Here is a 26,703-nt window from a genome sequence, read left to right as displayed (position 1 = left end):
TGTGTGTGTGTGTATATATATATATATATATATATATATATATATATATATATGCATATACACATATATGCATACATGTAACTCCCAATTTAAATAATTAATTGAGTTCTTGTGGAATACACATTCCCTGTAGAATACAACTATTCTTAATTTGCAATATTTATCACCCGAGATATCTCTCAGCACAATTACTATTACTGCTATAGTTATTTCTTTTGACTTTATCACATTAATTTGATGTGAATATAGATGTAGTTGATTGGACCAACCAATCATCTATATCTGCAGGGTATGAATCCATCTATTGTACTCTTGACTGCTCTTGTCCCCTTTAATCTCAGGCCTTGTTTGTATGCAAGAAATAATGGTATCAACGATTATTTAGGCACAAGGCCTGCAATTTTGTGGAGTGGGGTTTGGTCAAAACCATTGATCCCTGTACTTGACTAGTACTTTATTTTATCAATGTCAGAGGGATGATAGGCAAAGCTAACCTTGATAGGATTTGATCTTGGAATATAACCCCATTAAAAGATTGTATTATCTACCCCGTTTTACGAGAAATATCAGTACTTTTAGTTATCTCCTTCAACCAAGAAAATTGTTTAACCTCAATAAAACAAAAAAAAAATTAAATTAATAAACATAAAACATATATATAAACAAAAGTTCTAATTGGAATTTTAGTTTTAGCTTTATGCACCAGTTACTTATGTCCCATTCTGAAGTAACCTATGCCCCACTGGTAGGGCATGAGTGCCACAGGTGAGATGGGTGTTAATATTACCTTTCACTTTCTGTAACCTGTTCATGTATTGACCCCTTCATGTGGCGAATAAAAGAAAACATTGTTGCTGCTGCTGTTGTTAGGCTGTGAATTGGTAGAGTGTTTGACAAAATGCCTTCTGCTATGTCCTCTTTATGTTTGAAGTTCAAATCTTACCGAGATCAACTTTGCCTTTCATTTCTCCAGGGTTGATACGATTAAGTATTAATAAAGTACATGTGTCAATGTAGTCAATTTATGCTTTCCCTCAAAATTTGCTTGCCTTGTGCCTGTGTTAAGAACAACTATTATTAATAATGGTTGTTGTTGTAGGATGGTAGATCGACAGTTTGTAGAGTGTTGGACAAAATACCTTCTGGTATTTGTTCTGGCTCTTTTGGTTCAAATCATGCCAAGGTCAATTTTTTTTTTTTTTTTTTATCCTTTTGGGGGTCAATAAAATAACATATTAGTTCAATACTGAGATTTGATTTAATCAACTTACTCTCTCTCCTCACATTTGCTAGATTTGTGCTGAAATTAGAAACCATTATTTTTTTTTTTTTATATTGTCTTTTGATTTTTATCTTTTTGTGCTGTGTGTTTGTGTTTAAATTTCCATATTAGATGTTTATGATAAATCTCAAGTTTTGGCACCATTCCCAGAAATATACACATTCATATATATATCTTCTTTATCTGATGATTATTTGTTTGTGCGTGCGCGCATGCATGTGTGTGTGTGTGTGTGTGTGCTAGAAGGGGGAGAAGGTTGTAAGTGTATGTAGTTTGGTACTACTACTACTACTACTACTACTACTACTACTACTGCTACTATAGTTTTTATAATGTTTTACTGTTTAATTCAAAACATAACACTTCAGTATTCAAATACTACTGGGTTAATTTGGTCATTATGTACAAGTGCCAGTAATAAAAGGTGGATAAAGTGTCTGATAGCTTAGGTAAACAAAACAAAGTAAAAATTTCATTCATAGAAAAAGACTGGGAAGCCCTTACAGTATTTAACATGTCCATCTTAGCTGTTGTATTCGTGTTTGCCTTGCATCACCTCTAAAGTATCAAGTAAGATATATACTAAGGTTGATTTAATCAATTAATCTTCTCTTCACCTGGCCAGAAAAAAAAAAATAAAATGAAAGATAATTATGATTGCAGGAGTCCTAGTGTTCTGTTAAGTTCTCTTACACACTTTACAGTCTTTAATTGAAATCTGCCTATGTTACTGAAATAATTACCTATTTTATTTGTGGGGCCAATTCTAATTATCTTATTAAAATAGGCTTTTACCTATTTTTGAAAGAATCATTATTAAAATATTGATTTCAGATGATGAAAAATTCTCTCTCATTCTTTCATCTTTATCATTTTTGGCTTCAGTTTATGAAATGGATGTCTGGAATTCCATAATTAGGACTGATCATTATTTTGGCAATTGGCAGAAAATAAATTTGTTGATTGTATGCAGACTCCACTGAATACAGTAAAACTCTTTCATCCATGTTGTTTCTTATCCTGCTAAACTGCATAGAAGAGGCTTTCTCAATCATTCTCCAGAACTTTAATCATATAGATCGCCTTGGTCATGTTTTCCCTTCAGCCATTTATTGATAAGAAATCAAGATGAACATTAACCCATTCATTACCATACTTCTGTTGAAACAGACTGTCTTCATTTCATTTGATTTTGAAAATAGTGAAGAATTTAGTAAAATAGCTTAGTCATTTTTAAGCTGGTGTTTGGAATAGAAATTAACAGGAAATTTTGATTGAAGTTTTTAATTTAGATCATTTTAAAATGGAGTTTGTACCATAGACCCAGGGGTGGTCTTGGGGCAGGTTAGTATCAAAAGGGTTAATCTCATTAAACATCTTTACATTCCCTGATCTCTTGGTTTAGAAGGATCTGACAGGCTTAAGGGCAATACCCTTCCTTTTTAAATGAAATAATAAAAAAAACAAGTAAAAACAAATGAAATCTGAAAATTTTCTTGGCTAAGTGATAAGTATTTCAGAAAATTATGCTGTGTTGTGATAGTCTAAATAAATAATTATCATTTAAGCGTAGAACTTCTCCTTCAAATATTGTACAAACAATTGTTCTGTGGGGTGGGAAAAAAAAGATCATGATCTGTCAGTGTTTAATATAAATGGTAAACAAACTCCATTTCCTTAGAGAATTACTTGAGTCTTGAAAGAACTGGAACTGCTGATCTAGTAAATAAGATGACTTATTAGTTTGGTAAATCCTTGCTGATATTTCTGACAGTGAAGAAGTTCTTCACGTGAACAAATAAATATATAAACTGTTTCTATGTTGAATGTGCCAGGAATGTTCTTTCAAGCAATGGAATAGGGAGGTAGTCTTTGAGATTAGGTGGCCTACAAGGATTCATACAACAGATAAGAATTTTACACTCCAGGCACTGTCAGGAATGTGTATATTTTCTTTTTTAAAATATATATCTTCAGGGGACCATTATTTTTTTTTTGTAGCTACCCTCATTTCTTTTGTTTTTGTTTTATTATATTTGCATGAGTTAGCATTTATATTATATCTTCAATGATTTATTTCTTATTCTATATTATAGCTTTTATCTCTTTTTAACTTAGAAAAAGCATTTTGTGATATTCATTGTTGTTAGTGGTTATACTTCTGATAATATATATATATAAACATATATATTATCAGAAGTATATATATATGTATATTTGCAAATGAGTAAAGATTGAAGTTTGAAGAGAGGAATTAAGAAATGGTGAAATCTGTAACCTTCTTATTTACATTAGCAACGTCTTGATTCCTAGGTAGAACTGATTTTCATTTGTAGAGAACTTCCTACCACATCACAATATCACACTAATCCTTTCATTAAATAATTAACAAAGATTGAGTATAATCCACTGAATTAGTTCAATTGCATTACTGGTTCATATTTAATCCCCCCCCCCCCCCCAAAAAAAAAAAACATAGGAAGACAACTTATGCTGGTTCTGAACAGGCATGGCTGTGTGGTAAGAGGTTTACTGTCCAACCACATGGTTCCTGGTTCATTTTCACTGCATGGCACTTGAGCAAGTGTCTTCCACTATAACTCTAGGTTGAGTGGATTTGATAGATAGAAACTGAAGGAAGGCCATTGTATGTGTGTGTGTTTGTGTGTGTTTTTGTGTTTGTCCTCCATGACCACTTTGTTTATGTTCCTTGGATGTATTAAGAATTAGCACTCAGTCCAGTAGCAGTTCAGTTAATTAAGTGATTTTTTTTATTGATGAAAGCAGATAAGTATTGGAATTGGGATATAATAAGCAATTAAGTGGAAATGTCTTTGACAAAGTAGTTGTTTTATGTCTTTGGTGAAGATCATCACCTGGTCTTTGGGTTTGTTTAACCCTTTAGCATTTTGATTATTCTGTCAAATACAATACTTATTTATTCACAGTGTTTTGAATTAATCATGTATTATCTCATAGCTTTGAAATTTCAACAATATGATTGCTTATTTTTAGAATGACATTATGGAATAAGTGTGAGATGCCAGATCTGACTGGTTTAAGCACAAAGCAGCTAAAATATTTGGGCCAGATACGGCCAGTTTAAATGCTCAAAGGTTAATGGAGTTTAGTCAGTTGCAATCCATCACTCCAGACACTCCCCTCATTTTCTTTTTGTTCATGTTTATTTTGCAGATGTTAATGCTGGATATCAGCAGCATCAGTCTCGTCAATTTGGGAGAGTCTACTGATGTCACTGCCCCTCCTTTACTTACTAACTTTTAAAAATATCTCATTCTTTCAAAGCAAGAAGTGGGTCGGTTCTCATAATGGTTTCAATGGTTGTTCTATCAAGGCTATATACTATATATTGCCAGGGTCTGTGCAATGTGGCCCCTGAATAAGGCACAAAGTTTTTCATGCTCCAGTTTATGTGAGTGTCATAAATAGAACCTAATCCCATTTCATAGTTGAATGGTTGGGATGTAAAGAACTTCTGGCTGTGAAAAATTAAAAAGGTACATAATAAAAAATAAAATGCTTCAATAAAAATAACCCAGCTGTTCATCATCATAGTATGGAAAAAATAAATGTAAAATAATAACAAAATTCTCTTTCTAATTCTAACTATACCATAAAGTAGATGTGGGGCTTGGCTTTTTCTGTTGGACAGCTGAAATAAACAATATTATACTCCTTGCCCAAGAGATACATAATGACTGTAGTAGTCATGTTTAAGCACTGTAACCATATGTTCACAGTAATCTTGCACTTTAATAACACGGCTGAAAAACAAAGTCATAGCTGATGTGGTACAGTGCTTTTAATGAAGATGGATTATAACAAGCTTTACTTGTTTCAATCATTGGCTACACTAGGGAACTAACTGTCTTCAAGGGTTTTTAGTTAAGTTTATCAACCTTAGTAATCTGGTGCTCTTTTTATCAATATCTATTTATTGAATAGCTAAGTTGATCTGAGTTGCATTCATTTTACAGGCATTTAATAACAAAAAGTATTTACATTGGAATATATAATTACGACCCCCCCCCACACACACACACCATGCATGTGCATGCAAATAACCTATCCAACTCATGCCAGCATGAAAAATCATGTAGCACAGTATCTGCAAACTAATTTTCACTCACAAGAGACATTAATCAATCTGTTAGTCAGTTCAAGAAATAGAGATGGAATCTGGAACCATGTGGTTGCAATGCAAACTTCTTATCACATATCCATGTTACAAAAATCTCAAGACTCCTAAGAATTTACATTTTTCAAAACATAAGATACAAATTTAGTAATAGATAATTTTTCTAGTGTTATATGAAAATAAGGTCTTGAATAATTAAGTCTGTAGCTTGGATTTTATTCTAGACTCTGGCCAAAATATTGCACATACACCAAACCACTCTTGCTTGAAATATTCATGAAACATCTTCTATTTAACCCTTTTATGAACTTCATTACAACCTCCCATCCACTGATAAATACTGTTTATTGTGCTCAATATCAAATAAAGAAGGCAGACTTTGATGCTGGATATCTTTAACTCAATTATTTATACCATATTTTGTGAACAATAAGCATTGTTGATTATTAGTTTCCAACAAGGCAGACACTGGTTCATTGAATTTCTGATGGTGGAAAGGGCAAGAAAGTGTCTTGCTTGGATAGACCAAATACCGCTAGGCGTTTTTGTTCAAAAGCAATGGTTTCGTTAGTTTTTTCTCTGAAGTTCAGTCATACCTGAATCCATCTACACAGCCATGCCTACATCCTTGAGACTGAATATTTATGTAAGCTCTTTTGCTAAACTAAGTGTAGGACACAATTTTCTTTCTGGCTACATCAATACTGTTCTTGAGGAAGACACATATCTCACAACTTTCATTGCCCCTTCTTGCTTAAAGTCAGTTGAATTAATCACTGATTGACTGATATTAATAATTCTGATATTTGGTGTTTGCTCCTGTTTGTTTCATCTATGTGTGTCTGCATAAAGTAATTACTTCAGTAATTATTATTGCCTGCATGTTTTTGTCATTCTGTCTGCCACTAATGTTCAGACAGTATTGTCATTTAAGAACTGTTTAGGTAGACTTGTTATCAAAGGCATTTCAGCTGTGACCTACCTGTCTTTTCGTTCATCTAGGACTGCAATCACCAATGTGTCCTTCACTTTTTAAGTATTTTATGAAAGTATTTGGCTGATACTCATAGCAAATCAAGTGACTTTATAGAGACACCTTCATTGGTTCAAGCTCTTCTACAGTTGTAGTGAGAAGTTAACTTTGCTGTTCATCCTTCTCTAGCTTCTAAAATAAATACCAGTCAAATACAGGGATTAATTTAATTGTGGAAAAAAAAAAAAAACTGAGTTTACCGTGAAGGCCATACTGCTGTCTTCCTAGGACTAAGAGTTTCAGACCAATTTTCTATTTGTTTTGGCTAGGAGGTTGTATAGTAAGCTAAAACAGAAAAAGCTAGGAAGAAAATTCTTTATTATCTTTCCTGTGAATTGCTCATCACTTAATAAGTATCACTTGGGGGTTGAAGGTCAGAGTAGGTAAAAAAAGCTGTGCACTCCAGCAAATTTAATGAAAGTTGGGTGAAAAGTGATGAATTTGGTATGGATTAAAAGAAGAGTAAATCCATCAATGGTTGGAGCTGGAAGACTATACATTCAGAGGGGAGTGTGGTTGTGGGTTTTTGATTTCCTGATCTTATCTTGAGTAACCTTCTCCTTTAAAAATTATAGAGCTTCATGCTTTGTTTGAAGAAAATGCCATGTGGTATGTAGTTATATTCTGCCTGAGCCAACTTTGACATGCCTTATGAGGTACTGTTTGAGATGATTTAATCAGTACATCCCTCTCCAAATATGTGATCTCGTATTAGTGAAAGAAATTAATATTATAAAAGGGTTAGTGAATGGCAAAAATCAGTCAAGTAACAGACGTAATACCATGCAGGATTTAGTTAGGTCTCTCTCAGTTCTGAGTTCAAATGTGCCAATGTCAGTTTTGCAATTTATTCTTCTGGAATTGATGAAATGAATACCAATCAGGTACTGGTTTTGATACCTAATTGGTTAAACTCTTATCCCAAAATTTGTGACCTTCTTCCTATGCTAGCGATCATTATTATTGGCAGAAACATATGTGTGTGTATATGTAGTACTACATTTTCCCATGTCTTTCCTAAATTAAGATAGCAGGGTGTGATTTTAAGGGGAATTGGTATTAGAGGCAGTGTGAGTTTTGTCTTAACTTGCAAGGATTATAAAGAGAATGCTTTTTTCAGTCATGTATAGGTGTTCCATTAACAACCGTTTGGACTTACAGGGTTTTCTTTTCTTGTCTACAGTAATAGAAGACATTGCAAATGTCAGCTACTTTAGCTATCAGAAACCATTAGTTAATTTGTTAAAATATATGATTTTGGAGCACAATAGCACTAACAATACTGGCACAAAATAAAATGAAAAGAATGGAAATTACCTAACGTCTAGAAAATTAGCAATTTGACAACCTAGACTTGAATCTGTTGCTTATTGTGCCGGAATTCAACATAGTAAATGTTGTTGTTCGACCTCAGGTCAGTTCTGATTGAGTAGATCTATGATCAGAGATATTCCAACCCATTTTATTTAGAAAGTATTAAATACTGTCTTTTCTTAATTAACTCTTTCTGCCTTCATTTGGTCATTTTTTAATGTTTGTTTTTTCTGTACATTGTACAATGAAATTCGAGGTACATTTAGCTGGTGTTTCATGTGGTTCGAACAACCCATGTAGAGGCTTCCATACTTTGGTAGATAAATAAAAACGAACTGATATCTGTATCTTGTTAAAATATGCAACCAAATAGATGTGATTTCTTCTGTGAAAATATTCTTCAGAAATGAGGCTGAGTTTTATAGGTCAATGATTTGATTTTCTATACCACTGATATAGTAGAACACTAGTAGTAGTAATCTCTTCCCTGGAACTGACAGTTCCAGTGTAACAGAAGATTCTATGGCAAAACAATGCCTCTAATTTTTATTTGCTTATTTTCAACTTTTCAAATGTCTTAAAGCAGCTGAAACATTCTGAGCATGTGTGTTTGCTTATGTATGTATATATGTATGTGTGTATGTCTGTATGTGTGTGTGTGTGTGTGTGTGTGTGTGTGTGTGTGTGTGTGTGTTCTTGTATATGTAGGTCTTCTTTGTATGTATTTGTATATATGTGTGTCTTCCATGTATTTTTTTTTTTTTTTGAAGAATGGAAAAGTACCACCCATAGTTGTCAAAACACTTTGTAAGTTTGATAATGTTTATATAGTATATATTTGTGATTTCAAAATGCAAAAAGGTGCCTTAACATGTTATACATAACATGTACTGAAAAGTTCCTGAAAAGTTTTAAGGGTATCGCGAAAAGCTTGGCTGGAGGTCCAACCGTCTGAGTTCTTTTACAGGACTTAGAAAAACTGAAGGACCAGTGCAATAAGTGTGTTAATCTTAGAGGGGAATATGTTGGATAAAATCATAATTAACTGATCCTCCTGTATTTTCATTTACCTAAAGCCAGGCACTTTTCAACATCCCCTCATATATACATACATAGACATACATGTAAATATGCACATATCGTCATCATTTAATGTCCATTTTTCCATGCTTGCAAAATTTCATTTATATGAGGGTGAGTCATTTATAATCCACAATCACTTATGCACTTTTTCCTCTTGGTAGGAGAATTAGTTGTCTATGCATTGCTAGTCATGGTTTCTTTCTAGTCACTACTGTGCAGATTTGAACTTGAGTTGTTAATTAAGTTTATTATTACATTAACCATGGCCATTCCACTTTTTGATGCACTGAAGAAGAGGATCACCAGTGATCAATTTTTGAACTTTTCAATCTATTTGTACACAATTTGTCATGGCAAAGCACTATTTCTGCACACTTCAATGGATTTTTGCCAGTGATACACTTTCATCCTACAGGATTTATGAATGTTGCACTTCTCGAGAGCTAGCAGAAAAAGAAGTGACTGTGCTTAATGGGCAATAACAACAATTTAATTGGTGTTTCAAGTTTAAACTTGCATCACAAGGACTAGTCTTCTCACAAGAAGTAAATGTATGTGCATTGCAGATAGTTGATGACTCACCCTCATATATATATATTCTCCATCTACTGAAGTATACATTCAAACAAATGGATATTGAATGAAACTTTAGTTTGGATAATATGGTCATGTTACATAGGACAAATAGTGCATGTGTGTAAATATAATTTCTGCGTGAGAAAAAGTTTGTATTTAATTTTGGCTTTTTCTTTATATTCTCATATTTTTGTTTTATAAATCATTTCTGCAGATTTGAAACAATGAAATATGAGTTCTTCGTTTCAAGACTTCACATATGACACTTGGAGTTTAATATAAATTCCATCAAGCCAGATGTTGCTTTTACAAGTCATAAGTATAGTAATGATGAGAACATACCTGGCAGTATACCAAGTTAGCAGATGATGATAGTTTCATTGTATTTAGTGCATCATAGCAACGTTTTATGTACCATTATATAGGTAATAGGTAACCTGTAGTATCTCTTTATAATTGTCACTTCCAACATAGAACTTACTACTAAGGAATTGTAAAATATATGTCTTTAGTTCTTTAGCTTTAGTCACCATGGCTAAAGCCATGTTGGGGCATTGTCTTTGAGTTGATTAAGCTAAATTATTTTATTTATTTACTTAGGAATAAAATTGAAAGTGTTCTTATGTCCTGTAAATTTAAATTTTTGAATCTTCTCCAAATGCTTCATGCCACATATTTTCTGTTGTATTGAAGTAACATAAAGTCTTTCTTTAGAAATTTTAAAAAATAAAAAAAAAAGCAATCACAAAAAAAGGTGTAAACTAGTTACTTCTGGCAGTACTTGAACAAAACTTGGCTCTCTTCCACAGAGTTTTGGAAAAAGTCCAATTGATTCCATAAGTTTGAATAATGGAAGAAACAGACTGACCAGTATAAGCATTAGAAACCTTAAATTTATATTATAAACCCTTATTTATCTGTACAATTATAAAATGATATTCTGTTAACATCTGGAATTATTTTTTTCTTATGAAGAATTCTGTTCTGTTTTCTTTTGTTTTTCATTCAAAGTATGCAATTATTACAATGAGGTATAAAAGATATCTTGTTTGTTTCTTTGAGCAACATTATTTAAATTATCCATTCCTGTACATGGAAACACATGCATGTGCACATACACACATACATACACACACACACACACACACACACACACACACAAATATTTATAAGTACATCCTGACAAGTTGGTTTATATTTGGAAATTCATAAAGTAATTGCACTACATACTCTAGAATAAATCTAAAGACAGCAATTTTTACCCAAATTACAGAGTACACATATACATACACAAATGATATATTTCAAGAGTTGAGATTTGTAACTTTTTAAGAGGAGTTGCAAGAATTCTTGGCTTCAAGTAGGAAAACTCAGTTATCAGTTCATGTCAGTTTATAAATTATAAAATTATGTGGTAATTTTTAATGAAAAACAACTGCTCAACATTCAGTAAAAGTATGTCAGTTTAGATTAAATATAACCAAGCTCCATACAGTAGGAAACATTACAAAAACTGAAGAAGCCATTTGTGCTTGTTTATTCATATACTTATTTATTTGGTGTAGTAGGTTCATTTTTATGTTCATTGTTTTATATTCCCTTGGGTTGAACAAACATGTTTTGAAATAAAAATAGGAACATTTTCTAAAATTGATTGAAAGAAGTCTGTTAAGTAAAGAGGAGCCTTACTTAAGTAAAGATGAATCTTGATGTGTTTGGTGGTAGGTATAATATCTTTGAGTGAAACTAAGTCCCAGAATATTCAGTGATTTTCGAAGTATTTAGCCATTTTGTTTTTAGTGGAGAAATAACAATTAAAAAGTTTTGGTAGTTTTGTATAAACCAGGACAAATAGCATCCCCCAAAATGCAAGATAATTCATGTAACTTTGGGAACTTACTCTGTGTTTAAATAAGTTAACAGTATTTAATAAAAGTCTAAAACCAAAAATTAGGAATTACTATGATGTAATTTGATGGTGGTAATGGCAGCAGCAACAGCAGTAGTTGTGGCAGTGGTGGTGCAGCAATGATGGCGGTGTTGGTGGTGGTGGAGATGATGAAGAAGCATTTACAGTGCACAGCTTCTACCCTGCAAGCTGATCCAAAAGTTGGTGCTAAAGTACTGTGCTCTGCAAGGTGGTGAAAGCAAAACATCTGAAAGTTAAAAAAATATTCTGAGTCAGCCAAGAAAAAGCTTAAAGTTTCTATTTGAAGCCTGCAATTCTTTAAGATTTCCTAATGGCCATTAGCAGTGCTTTCTACATTCTGGAGTCATAACTTGCTATGCATCTTTCCCAAAATTATTCTTAATTGGCACTGCAAAAACACAGGGACAATTTCTGAAGATAATTGGAAGAAGTGAGTTTTTAAGTACAAAAGAGTCAAAGTGTTGATATAGTTGTGTACAAATAATTTCCAGAATATTCACTGATATTTTTTCCTAAATATTAAACTGATTTTGTGGACAAAAGCAAAAATTGATTTAAGAAATTAAAAATTTGTAAAGTTTATTCATTTATCACAACAGATATAAAATAGAATTTAAGAATAAAGTCAAGTTCTGAGTTGCTTATACCACTCTTTCTATATTCCATAGATTACTAATGTTCATATGAAAGGTATAAACTGTTATTTCCTACTTATTTAAGATAAAATATGCTTGTTATTAATTTAATCTTGCTAGTTCAGCTAAATGCAAGTAACTCTCCTTCATCTAAGGTTAAATGAATCTACCTAGCTTAGCTAAATGCATGTAACTCTCCTCACGTGAGGTAAAATTAATCTACCCAGCTTAACTAAATGCAAATAAGCCTCCCTTCATGATACACTGATCCCACTTAAATGAGTTATTCATGTTTAAAAGGATTCTCAATCTGATTAACACCTTAAACTAGTGTTTCTTTGATTTTTGTCTTTCTCATAAATTTAAAAAAACAATGGAAATACATATTTTTAAACTGACATAATTAAGTTTGAATTAATTGGTTTCAATAAACAAAGTGAAGTTTTGCAGTCTCATTCATCTGCAGTTATCATTCCAAAATTATTTAGAGCTGAAATCTTTTTTTTTTCTTTCTGGTTTCTGTCAGTCAGTCATCTCTGATACTTAGAGACAATTCTTCCAGGCTTCCCACCTTAAGTTAAAGCTTTGTTTTTGCCTGGAATTCTATTATTTTCAAAGAAATGGTGCTTCAAGTGAAAGTGAAAATTATTTTTCACTGCAATGAGTAGCATCATAGCTAAATTATGCAAAGCTCTTGGACTACTGATTCCTGGAATTACATTGTTTCAACTAATGAATTGGATTTTTGAATTAGATGCTTGATTCTGTTATTCTTAATTCATGCTTATTTAATCATTATTTTTTTATGTTATAAATTTTGCAAAAAAAAAAAAAGAATTTAAATAAGAGAAAAGTTATATTAAGATATTGTTATGTAAGATCTGTTATAAACTTTAAAATTGTTTTTTTTTTTTAAATTGTGAAAAGATAAATACAACAGTCTTATGCAATTTTATTTTCAGGTCAAAAGCAAAGTAAAGCAAAAGATGTAAATGGAGAAAATGAGACACAGTCAAGGGATTACTTAGAAAGATCTTCAAAACGCTCTTCTAATCGTTCTATAGGCTCTGCAAGCAGAGAAACTACTCCGGCAAATGAACAGCCAGCTAAAGCATTTCCAGCCACTGATCCTAATAATGATTTAGCCAAAGACAAATCGTTATCAGGCGTGGAGACTGAGCAAATTATATCCCCTGTTAAGTTACAAAAAGAGGAAACCGTTTGTGATAAACAATCACAGAAATCCGAACCTCATGAATCCACTCCCCACCCCAAGTCAGAATCCCAGCCTAATTTTGATCATTCTGTTCCTCTAACTCCTCTAATAGTCAATGACATTGAAAACAACCATATATCAAAGCCACGGGCAGCTTCTACTCCTGCAACTGCAAATGGTATGATGGAAGGAACAACTCCACCACTCAGTAAGTATATCACTTCTAACCCTCATTAACATCATCATGTAACTTATTTTTGTACACTTCAGTGTGTGAGTTCTTTGAATGGGCGTGTCTTTTAATCTCTTGCCAGTTATTCTCTCCTTAGTTAAATCTATATTGGCCAGTTCCTTTCTCTCTCTTCCTGATCTACTTGGTTTTCATTATTTCCCATTTTTTTCTAATATTTTCTCACTTAATTTTCACAAGTAATTCTCTTGACATAATAGTCCTTCCTTAATCTTTATTCTTGTGATTAGTATTAAATGTCTCTTTATTTCCCTGTACTCTAGTACATTGAACTTCAATAATATATATTGGTTTAAGCAGCTGTTGGTAGAGAATCAAGAATCATTTCAGTTAAAAAACTGGTTGGGGCATATGACATATGATTATAGGGATCTATTGATAAAGGTACAATTTAATCTTTGAATTAGTATAACCTTAACAACTACTATCAAAAACAAATGTATTCAATGATGTATTTGTGTGTTATCTATTATGCTACTGGATTAAATTCTGTGTTATGAATTGAAGTGCTGAAAGTTAATAGGACAAGTCCAACTGGCATATCTCTATTGTAAGCCAACTAACTAACTCCTCCCAGTTTAAATGATAAGTCAGGCTATTTGCAAACCTTTCACCCCACAGAACTTTCAGAAAAGCACTATTGTTTGTAAAAAGAAAGGCCTTTTTGGAATGTCAAAAGAAAGGAAACATTTGTATGAGTATGTATGTGTGTTATCAGGAGTTTTGTTCTCTGTTCCAGTATGATATAAATGGTGATGGTGTGTGATTTATTGTGTCTGCAGTGAAATAGTATTATGAAACAGTAAAGCGAATATGATACAACCCAAGAAGAGGGGGCGAAACTTTTGAAGAAAAGTTAACACAAATAAGAGCCACAATGGTTGAGTGGTGAATTGCTGGATCATTGAGCTGAATTTTATGATTTCAAATGATGTTTCTGATAGTCAATAGCAATGATTGTAGAGCTTCATTCACTGAGATAGGCAACTCATGTTAAACTATATTGAATTTGGCAAAGTATGCCGTTTTAGCAGGCAAGCTGAATCTAGACTTATTGTGTGCACATGGTGTGGTCTCTCTTCTCTCTCTCTTTCACACGCACACACACACACGGTCTTCAAAATACCCTAATAGTACACTTGCACTCAAGTTTCATATTTTCTTTACAAGTATCCATTTTCTAGCATCTCTGGTGGGTGTGATGACTTTCGGTTGTGTGTGTAGTAGAGTGTATAATGGTCTCAAATATATTGTAGGATGCTTAATGGCATGTATATATATGTAGAGTGGTGTGTGTTGTTGTTCAGCCCTTTGTCAGCTCTATTGAGCAAACCCATATTGAAAGTGATCCCAACTATGGCCATCCTTGTCCAATGTGCTTCTTCCTTTTTTTTTTTTCCATAAAACTGTGAAGTGTAGTATTAAGTTTAGTGATCACATAAAAGCCTTGTCATTGGCTTGTAGTGGTGCACATGTTGTATGTGGTATAGTGGTGTATGTAATGGTATATATGTAGTTTTGTATATGTAGTGGTGTATACAATAGTGCATATATAGTTGCGTGTAAAATAGTGTATGTATATATACTTGTATGAGTAATAAAATATGAGTATTTGCATGTGTAATAGTGTGTATATAATTGTATAGTGGTGTATGTGGTGGTAGAAGTGTGAATGGTGTATGTGTAGTTGTGTTTAAGGTGGTATATGCGAGTATGTTCTTGAATACGTAGTGCTTTATGTGTAGCTATGAAGTAAGTGATATATGTGTACTTGTGTGTGTATTGGTGTATGTAAGGTTGTATGTACTGTCGGTGTGTGTATCTGCTCAGCTAGCTTGTCTACTATTACTAAGATAGCTGCTAAGTATGCCTCTTGGATACATCACTTTCACCCAAATTGCCTTTCTTATTGAAGCTGTACCATCATTGAAGGATAGTAGCTTTAGACAAGTCACATTACTGACCTCACTTAACCAGGCTGAAAATAGCTACTCCATCAGTTGCTTAACAGAGTGGTTTGCATTAAGAAAAGCATTCAAGTTGAAAAATATTATACAACAACAGTTTCAGCAAATATCTATATTAGCAGAAGTTTAACTCGTGTTAGCTTGAAAGAAAGAAGTGAAAGACAATCTAAGTGATGTGATCAAATGGGAAGAATAAAGTATTAAAATGATGTGAGCAAGTAATGCAAACTGAGTATTAATTTATTGCAGAAATAGTCTGGCTAGCCTAAGGAAGGATTTAGAATAAGCTCATAGACAAATCTCTGAGATAAAATACAAGAATAAAAAAGAAAGTATTCTGAATTCTATATAATCAATTGGTTTAACGAGAAATGAAAGAATATGGATAAGGATAAAATAAATATTTTACTATTTTGTTAACCTATGAATAAAGTAAAACATATTTTATGTCATTTTGCCTTCCAAATAATGTCTCCTACATTATCTCCAAACTGGATAAATCAAATACTTCAAAATCAATATTTTCTGGTCTGAAAATAGATTTCTATCATCTTTTTTCATGTTATAATATTTTATAGAAATGTTTTACAAATTACATTAAAATAAATTAAATGTTTTCTCTGCTAAGCCAACTAGTTGTTACTGTATATTCTCAGGTCAGCCCTGATTGGCAAACTTATGACCAAAGGCATTCTAGCCATGACCAACCCGTCTTTTTGTATATCAGAGGTCATATTATCCAATATATCTTCCATGTTTTGAGATGTTAGGGTGTAATTTGAGGGAGATTAGGCTGTTTGTAGCAGGTTGAGCAACCAAAATCTGAAATTTTTCTATGAGCTTATTTATTCTAAGTATATATGTGGTTGGCCAATCTTTTGCTTGGTTTTAATGATCTTGTTTAGGTGAATAGGTCCAGAATTTTATAAGATTGCTTGCTAGAGTGACCTGTCAAGACCGAATAGCTCAAAGTTCTTTGTATTGTCTGACAAACAAGTCAAAAGAAATTGATTAGCGTCTTGTTCAAGACTATCCAGTCTAAAGTGGATGCAATTATACACACCTTTCTTGGGCCAATAATTACAAATAATTTCTCTTATTATAATGTTTCTAGTTTCCTGCTAAGTTAATATCAGATAGCATCCTGCCATTGTTAAATAGCTGTACTTAGTAGCTTGTTTTGACCTTGAGAATGCAGATGCAGTTGTGCATTTTTGGTTGGAATAATATCAAAAACAATGTAAAGCTTAACCAAGTTGCAATACCGGAATTGAGTGCACATGTCAATGTTAGAATTAATTTTCACTAGTTTGCACCACAAAGTCATACATTACAATGAGGATCTTAATGAAACATTCTCAAGGAGCTGGTGAGTCTTTATTCTCTGTTACTATTCTCCAGGTTGTCAAATCATCCCTCTCTAATCTAACTTGTTACAGGTAATGAATTACCTTAGAGAAGAAACACTTGTTGGTAATCTCCAGTATGCAGTAGTTGTGTGGAATGAGAGAGAAAAATAGTTTATATATATATATATATATATAAGTGCATCTATTAATGTTTATCAAGTTATATATATCTTGGTAACTTTCTTGCCAACCAGTTAAATGCACTTTACTTTATCACATTTTCTTAACTATGTGTCTTAGACCACATACTATAGCATTGGCATATCTGTATAGTGGGTTTTGGTGTGAAAGACCTGTGATATAATTTCACTTTAATTTTATACTTTTTATATAATTTTTGTATCATGTTAATGGTTTAAGAATTCAGCTTTACACATCCCTACTTTTTGCAAGAAGTCTATTAAATTAATTTAAACTTTCTAGGTTGTTACACTATATTTGTTTATGCCACATTTTAGTAGCTCTGTTGTCAAACCATATTCAAATGTGCCATTACTAAACAGATATATATATTGTGTTTCAAGCTGGTATTTTAAACACAACTTAAAAGGGTCTTACATACAAGTTTGTACATAAAACTATGGTAGTATTTTACCTACTGTGATACCTACATTCATGGTTTGGTTGTCTGAAGAAGACATCATAAGTGAACTTAATCTAAGTTGATGGAAGAAACATGAAATTTATGTAATTAAAAAGTGATACCTTTTGACCGTCAATAGTGCCAGACATTTTTACCATTACTTCATTATTTCTTCACGTAGTTTTATTTTCTCAATGTTCTAATTTCAAATGCTTCCAAGGCTGGCTTTAAGGTTGTAGTTCTCAAATTCACAAAGCCCAGCATTCCCAACAAATGTTAATGGAATCTTTTGTCGTCTTCCTTCTTTATTAATATAAAAACAAAATAAAGCTTGCAGTTATGTAATTCTTCTATCTTTGCCATGGTACTGCACTAGTTTTATGAAGTTAAAATCTCTCTCATTTACTAAACATGGTAGGCAATTCATCTGTTCCCTCTTAGAGGGATCTGGATCCTTCCTATGAGAAACATTGCTTTAAGGAATAATTAATACCAGTTATACACTGATACCTGATTTTATCAACTCTACTCAACTCTCCCAAACAAAATATTAGATTTGTACTTGTATAGAAAAAAAAAATTGAAGTATGTTCAAGTCTTTTAAAATTGAGTGTTAAACATTTTTAAGATTTTAAAAACGTATTAAAAGTATATAACCTTCTTAAATTGTAATCTCTTCAACTCACCTTGAAATATTGTTTAAAGTAATTAACCTGTATGCATGCATGTGCACTTGTACACACACACACACACACACACAATACACTTATATGCATATATATAGTTATTTCTATCTGAGGGTGAATAGCTTAGCTTTTATGATTATATTAGAATGTATAATCACTTTTAACTGTTATTTGTCCTGTGTATCTGAATTTTTGCATATTTTCTCCTCAATGCCAGTTACTAACTAGTAGCATATATTGAAAGAGCATGTGGCATATAATTTTTTTACCTTATTACTAAGGTACTTATCAATGAAACCCAGTGCACTCATTCCTAGCTTACATTTTCTGTCCTCCCTCTACCTTTACTTCTACCTGTGTTTTGAGTTACTTGATAGTTTGACAGAAATCCAACCCATTTCATAAATAGTTAGAAGTCTCATTACCGCTGTGATTACAAAGCTTTCTGGCTTTACACTGTTTGGCCTCTTTCTCATACACAGTCTTTCTTCTCCTACTATCTTTGGTGATAGAGTTCATTTAATGCTTTACTGTGAGGAATACATTTACTGTAAGTCTGATGAGAAATCCTTTTAAATCACCTCAGATGACAGGTAAATATTTCAATATCTAAACCTTGTATTTAGGTTTAAATTTCTTTTCCTTTCTCAATGTATTTAAATTACATTACATGGCTAGATTAACCAACGGGCATTTGTATTTGTCTGTTTACCTGTTGCCAGAATAGTAATCTATATAAAACATTTTCTCAAAATAATCTTGTACTATAAAAGGAAAATTTAGGTTGTTGAAATATTTTGTGTTTCGTTTGTAGTACAGTAGCATCTTTAAATGCTTCACTATTTGTGTTCCCACACGTGCATCTAACGTGTGTGCCTGTATTTATGTCAGTCTCCACCCCCCTGTTACATTCTTCATCATAATTATTTATTAAAAAATACTGAAATATTTTCTACGTTCTATTCAGAGTAACTTTCTCTTGTTTTATGTACAGAAGAGTTCTTCCTTTATATATAAATATAAAAGAAATAAGATCAAAAACTAAAACAGAAAGAAATGCAGTATTGTTGCTATAACATTCCAACTGAATGTTATCAACATTCTTTTTGGGATAGAAGCTTCTCAGCACATCTTCTGTACTTGAATTTATTCACAAATAGCTATAGTCTCAATTGGGTCAACTGTATATGCCAGTATGAAAATATAATTAGTTTATGCTTTATGGTTACTATATCTGCAACCATTATTTTGAAAAGCTGAATAGGTGAGTCCCGGACAATATGCTTTGCTGTATTTATACCATTTTGACTTTATTTTTCATCTTTCTAAGTTTGATGAGTACCAGTAATAAAATTGGGTTGGTTAAATTGACTACACCTCTTTCCAGAAATTCATGGCCTTGTGCCAGTGTTTGAAATCCTTGTTTTGAAACGCTCAACTCAAACTCTGTTCCACTCTGTCTATATATATTCTGCCAGACAGAATGCTTGTTTGCAGATATTTACATGGTAGTCTTCCGCCTTGTTTTCAATTTTCATATTTGTTTTCTGTAAAAAGAACATCCTGTTTAAAGAAATAAACCACTCATTTACCTTTCTACACTTGTTTTTCCATCACTGGAAAGAAGTGAAATCTAAATTAAATTCTTGTTTGTTTTCTAACTCTGTTAATAATATGGAAGTTCACATAGCTTAAAGTAAATTTTATCAGACCAGTTTGATTTCAAAGTTTGTCCAATTCCTGTATTTCTGTTGGCATATAGTATTTTGGAAATGGTAGAAAATCTTTTCTTTGATATTAATGGAAAGTGACTGGAATAGAGACAGACTGATAAACATTTGGTTTGTAGAGTAAGGAAGTTTGATGAGACCTCAGTAAAATAGAGCCTTACACAAATACATGGTGAGGTGTGTTGTTTTGTATTTTGCCAGCTTGTCCAACATATGTTCACTTAAAAGTAGCAGTGAAGCTTCTACATAGCCAAATCTTCAACAATCTCTTTACTGTCTTTGAAATGGAGACTACTTGTACAAGTCTGAAATATTAAGACAGTGTACTTACCTACACTATAAATAGGATATAACTATGCCTTGAATGCTGATCACATGATTCTGTGATCAGTTACTTCTAGAACATAAATCTATTGAAGTAAAGTTGACTGGGTATTCTCTACAACAACACTGTGTACTTTAGAAAAGATACAGAGAACACAAAAATGTAGAGTGAAAAATATCTTTATGTAATTATTTCTGAATTTTTTTAGCTTGTTTATCAGTAGTTATCACAATCTTGTTTTGCATGAACTTTTATATTCTTGAGAGGGCCTTGTTTATATTTTGGAAAGATGTATCCATTGCAGAGAACCAAGGAAGAAAAACTTGAGAATACCTTGATATTTCTCTTCAGTAGATGTACCTTTTGCAAAATGGTGAGGTTAGATCTCTAAAATTTTTTCATTGCTTGGTTAGGAGTGAAAGTAGTGTCCAAGACCCTTTACAGAATCTTTGGTACTGGTGGAGGGAAAGGAGAAAGGTATCTTCAAACCAGAGATCTTGCCTGAATGCTTACAACAAAATAGTGTCTGCAAAAGATGCTCAAAGATTGGGTGGTAGTGTTAAACTGGGGGACTAATTAAGTCTACCATGTGAGAATTTGAACTTACAATGTAAAGAGATGGAACAAATGTTTCAAAGCTTCTTATGGTCTAACAATTTCACCACTTCACCTGGAATAGTACTTTTACAAAAAGTCAAAGTTGATTTTGGCAACATTTGAATGCAGAATACAAGAAACTGGGATGAATACCACAAAGCATATCACCTGCTGCTCTAATGACTCTGCCAATTTCCATGTCTGCTCAAAAAGAATCTTGACAAATGATGTTATACTATGTAGCAGATTCATCCAACCTTTCCATGCTAGCATGCAAATTAAACTTTAATGACAGTGATAGGAATGATATAAAATACAGAACTAGAGAAAGAGAGTTTGTAAGAGATTATATTGAAATGGCAGTGTTACTATTTTTATTTGTAAAATGTGATGTGTAGTGTATCTTACGTGTATTTTGTGGTCTCTGTTTAGTTGACCTTTCTTATCTTGTAAATGAAATTAAATGAAAATAAAAATCTTGTATAATATCAGTTTAACATTGAAAGTGGGAGTTTCATTTTACACTGTTATCTTGCTCAAAGTTCACTTGCTTTATCATCATTTCCTTTTTTTGTTTTGTTTTATGTATTCTGTTTATCTAAAAAAAAAAGCCAATGTGTTTAGATCTCTATTGTTTTCACTCCCAGAAGTATTTAAAGATTCCTTTGTGATGAGGGGTGAGGAACCCACTTTAGTTTCAGTTAATAGCTGAGGAGAAAATAACATAAACTGGCATTTAGGTCAGGCCTGATGTAGCAAATTTATGATCAAAGGTATTGCAGAAGTGACCATATTGTCTTTTTTTTTTCAGGCTAAGATTACATTTCCATTGTATCGTTACTTTATTAAATCAGTAGGGTATGATTTGAAGGTAATTTAATTGCTATTTCTTGCAACTTGGTTGACTTTGTAAAGACTCTCTTGTAATAGAAGTTAGTCATAGTTGACTCATATGTCCAAAGTTTATCTTTACTTGGATTCTGTAACATAGACTGACTCATGATAACCATAGTTACTTCTGGATGAGATACTCTATCATAGATTAACCTCTAGACAAACTGGTACTAAACTTCCATGTAAAGTAAACTAAGATAAGTAGGAAAAAATAGAATATAATTGCCCTACCCTCTCAAAAATACTGTGTAAAAACTACTACAGGATATGAACTTGTGATTTACAAGTTGTCAGTTTATTACCTTAATCACATATTCTAAAAATAAAATGTTCATGTGAAATATTCTGTATTATTAAAAGTATTTCCTCTATAAGGAGTTAATGTAATCCTAGTAACTTCCACATTTCTTTTATGTGTTATCTCTATAAAAAACCCCACCTCCTCTTGTATGTATGTCTGTCTTTCTGTTTTTGTAATTTATTTAAGTTCTTTGCTGAATTGAAGCTAGTTACAAACAAAGCCCTTTTGTTTTGAATCAAAGGAGTTCAAGGCATTTGTGAATCTGTGAATGAGTTAGTGTGTGCATATATTTGTGTATATTTGTTGATATGTTTGTAATTGATGTAAAGATGTCTCTGTCTCTTTAGTACATGACTGTATATGTGATTACTCTATATATGTGTGTATACCATATTAACATAAGTGAGTGTGTATATATGTTCAATCTAAGAAGCTCAAATCAAGAATGTTTTACAAATCTACACTGTATTGCTAATTGATTGGATTTGGTTGATGTGAACCAGTTTACTTTATTCTTTCTTGGAAAACTCTGAGCATTTATGAAAATCTGTTGCTTCATAGCCCAATTTACTTATGATGATAGAAATTAGAATCTACAGCCTTGATACAAGTGCTGTAGCTTGGCTATAGATTAATTTACCCTAGATATTCTCTTTTTCTGCAACTTCAGATAAGACATTCATATCTGCTGACAGCTAACCTCCACAACAGTGCATGACTTTTTTTCCCTGTCCCATCATATAATAGAAAGTCTGTTGTGTTTGCACTGGGTTACTTTTTTTTTTAATCTTTCATCAGCATTTCTTACTTTCAAGTGTGAATACATTCTAGTTCTGGTATGCCTTCTATATGATTGTCAGGAAAATTTTTCCTGCAGGTAACTTTATAGTTTTGGCTACAAAATTCTATGTCTAATGAGAAAGTAATACCTTGCAGGCAGCTGCTTATGATATAGTTATAGTACAGATGAAAATTTCTGTCGCATTAGAGAGTTCTTTACCTCCTTTTCAATCAGGTATTTTCCTGAATTGTGGAGACCTCTCCTTCTAAGTGAAATGTAATGTGTTTTCCTGTCCATGTTGTTGGAGTTTTTGTAACATTTCTGCTGGTATGATGAGTGTTTCTCTCCAGTTTCTGTTAAGTAAGTTAGTCAGCTATTCTTGGGTCACATGGAACAGTTGTATGTATACATCTGTGAGTGTGTATGTGTGTGAAAGAGCAGTCAGCATGGATTAGTTGAATTGTTAGAGTGCTTGATAAAATTCTTTGCAGCATTTGTTCTAATTCTTTATGTTCTCAGGTTAATAAAAAACAAGTACCAATCCAGGTGGGTTGTTAGAATTGTTAGAACATTGGACAGAATCACTATCGTCATCATTTAACATCCGTTTTCCATGCTGGTATGGGTTGAATGGTTTGGCAGGAGCTGGTAAGGCTAGGAGTCACATCAAGTCTCATTGTCTGTTTTAATGTTGTTTCCAGAGCTGGATGCTCTTCCTAACACAAACTACTTATGTGGCACCATCACATAAAAATGCTTTGTGGAATTTGTTCTGGTCCTTCCACAGTTAGCACCTTCCACTCAGTTGTTTCTCTCTCTCCATTTTCCATAACCTGTCTATGCCAGTGCTGTTGTCCCTTTTACATACGTGCTGACTAATGCCCAACTGCTCTGCCAACATACTTGTGTTCCATTTTTACATGCATGTTCTACACCCAATAGATTGGCTCCAACTCATTTCTCTCTATAGTCCTATATCATTACACCTCTTACACATTTCCATTCTTTCTTTCTATCTCTGTTCCTTTTCCTCTTTGTTTCTCTCCCTCCCTCCCCCCTCTCTCTCTCTCTTTCAAATATTCTCCCCATAATTCTAATATATTTTACATCTTTCCCAGTTCTCACTTAATTTAGTGCATGAATTATTAGAACAAATGTTTCACAGCAGCCAGTAATATTAACTATAAATTATTATTGGTACTGATTTATCTTGTCTTATACATACATTAGTTTGATATGTTAATGTAACTACTTACACTAATGCATGTACTAGACAGGGGCTTTTAATACTTGTGATTTTAGGTGAACAGGAATTATGAATTATTACAGAAATTAGAAGACAAAAAGGGTAGTTTATTATCAAATACCCGTATTTCCTGCTCTACTATAATTATCAGTATTCATCAATAGGAAGATTATCTCCTTTTTACTTCAGTGGAATGTTTATTAATCAGAAGTTTTGAGTCTATTACTGATATAAGATAAGTGAAAATTCCTACAATAAGGAAATGAAACTGGATTGTAGACACAGCATTGAAAGTTCATCACACCATTTACACACTTCTTAGTAGATAAAAACATTCAATATATGAACCCTATGCATGTTCTTCTTTGTATTCCTTAATTTCAAATTACTAATCCTGCCTCATGTTATGAGGGGATGTTTATCTCCCTTGTATTAATGACAGCTGCCAGAGGGAACCATTTGTATTATTTTCTTAATACTGTGGAAAATAGCTGCCCCCCACCCCACTCGAAAAAGAAGGAAAACGAAAAATCAAACCATGTAGTTAGGATAAAACTGTGAACATGACACCTTCATTATGAGATGACACATTATAAAAATGCTTTAGGTTGATACTGAATAGCAGAAAAGTCTAAAATATGTCAACATCAAAAATAGAAGTTAATTCAATGATGTTCATGTTAGTTAATTGAGTTTAAACATTTGGATATTTTAGCTGCAATATAACTTGATTCTCCTAAAACCAATTATTCCTATAGTGTGGAACTGATACCTATTTTGTAGTTGAGTCACTTCCATGACATGGTATATATCATAAGATTTTAACCTGTGATATTTAAGTCATAAGCCTAACATGTTAGCTACTTGGCCACCATACCCCACACCATCCATTATATTACTGACACATAAGGCAAATTCAATGTACTCTGTAAATAAATATTTCTTCTTTCACGTGTTTTCATTTGTTTCATTAATACATTACAGCAAGAAAGAACATTGAAAAAAATAAAAAAGAATGAGTCAAAATTACATTCTTGAATACTCCAACCCAACTCCCAGCACTTGACATTTGAAAAAGCTACTTAAGTTACTGGTACCTTAAACCAATACTACTTTATATAACCCAAGGAATTTGTGTCCTCTCTTTTAGAACCTTTGAAGGCATATGGCCTAGTGGTTAACCTGTTGTACACAAGATTACAAGATCATGTTCTCTATTCCTGGGCTAGGTAATGTCTTGTGTTCTTGAGCAAACCATTTCATTTTACATTGCTCCAGCCCACTCAGTTGTAAATAAGTAACCCTGAGACAGACTATGAATCCTGGGACTCAAGACACACTTTACATTTGGAGCTTCAAAAGTTAACTAGCAATTTTTTGTTAAAAAAAAAAATGTTATTTATTTAAAATCAATATCGATCTCTCACTTAAGCACTAATTCTTTAAAAGAAGTAATAACAGTTGATTGAATTGACACTGGTGTATTACTGGTACATATTTTATTGACACTCTGTCATCGAAAGATGAAAGTGTAGTTGACATTGTTGGGATTTGAACTCAAAATGTAGGTAGTTAAAACTAAATACTGTTAGAAATTTTATCTCAACATGTCACTATGCCTACCAGCTTGTGACACTCTTTGAACCAACAAAGGAGCCTCTGTGTGGTTGCTTGACTTGCTAGAAATAGTAAGTAAACTCCCTCAAATTGTACCTCATCATAAAAAAGGAACGATTGTTCAGTCTGGACTGATCTAGGGTTAAGGAATATCTTTACGCTACAATTTATATTGAAGGGATGAAAACAATAACACAGACCATTTCTCAAATTCCACTGAGCTTGACTTTACCTTTCAGGATTGATAAATTAAGTACCAGTAGAACACGGGTTGATGTAATTAACTTACCCATTCCCATAAATTACTGGCCTTGTGCCAAAATTTGAAACCAATATTAAAGCTGTTTGTTAATTCCTTTTAGCATGTTCCATTAATGATAATGATAGTGGTGGTGGTAGTCGTGGGGTAGGGGTGGAGTGACAATGATGAAAAGCATTTGAAATGGTTTCAATTTTGCTTACTGAAATATTATAACTCCCCAGAGTCTTATCAGTGTTTTTGATACTTGCATGGCAGTGAATACACTTTATCATAGATTAGTTGATAAGAGTAAAAACTGTCAGAGCTATAAAATTCATGATATACATATTAGGCAAAACTAGCTGTAACATTAAACTTGCCAAACTTATAATAATAAAATATTTCAGGAGCCTCCAAAACAATGTGTAAATCATAAGATGCTGTATGTGTAAACATGTTTAGACTTGTTGCAAAAGAATTTTGATGCTATAATTCAAGATTAATGAGACAATGTACTATCAACATTTATAGCATAGTTATCTTCAGTCTACTTTGAATCATATGAACTACAATATAACTGAAATCTTGCATTCTCCTGTCACTGCACAATCATATATATATATATATATATATATATAAAATAGGACCAAAGAATAGAGTCAACAAATTCCTTTTACTACATTATTTACAATTGTTTCATCAATTTCCATTATAGCCAATTTTGTGTAAGTGTTACTATGTCAACAATTACTGATTTATTCCCATGCACTGCACAGCACACTTTAGTAGAGTTCACTTGCTTGCAAAACCACGTCTGCAGTGTCCTCTCTGCACTTGTTTTATTTTTC

General features: G+C 32.6%; 1 protein-coding gene across 6 annotated transcripts in view; it reads left to right on the top strand.

The window, feature by feature from the left end:
• LOC106868823 (dematin) overlaps positions 1-26,703 on the top strand; it is a 154,568-nt gene that overhangs the window by 45,884 nt on the left and 81,981 nt on the right. For 5 of the 6 annotated variants that reach the window (XM_014914247.2, XM_014914245.2, XM_014914248.2 and 2 more), the window contains exon 2: positions 12,975-13,436. In XM_014914247.2, the coding sequence (XP_014769733.1) occupies positions 12,975-13,436 (462 nt within the window). Of the gene's footprint in view, positions 1-12,974; positions 13,437-18,491; positions 18,717-26,703 lie in introns of those variants that run through there. The other variant, XM_014914249.2, reaches the window with a different exon arrangement.

Source organism: Octopus bimaculoides, chromosome 2, assembly GCF_001194135.2.
Source record: "Octopus bimaculoides isolate UCB-OBI-ISO-001 chromosome 2, ASM119413v2, whole genome shotgun sequence".
In the NCBI taxonomy this organism is placed as follows: domain Eukaryota; kingdom Metazoa; phylum Mollusca; class Cephalopoda; order Octopoda; family Octopodidae; genus Octopus; species Octopus bimaculoides.
This window is presented reverse-complemented; position numbering and strand designations above follow the sequence as displayed.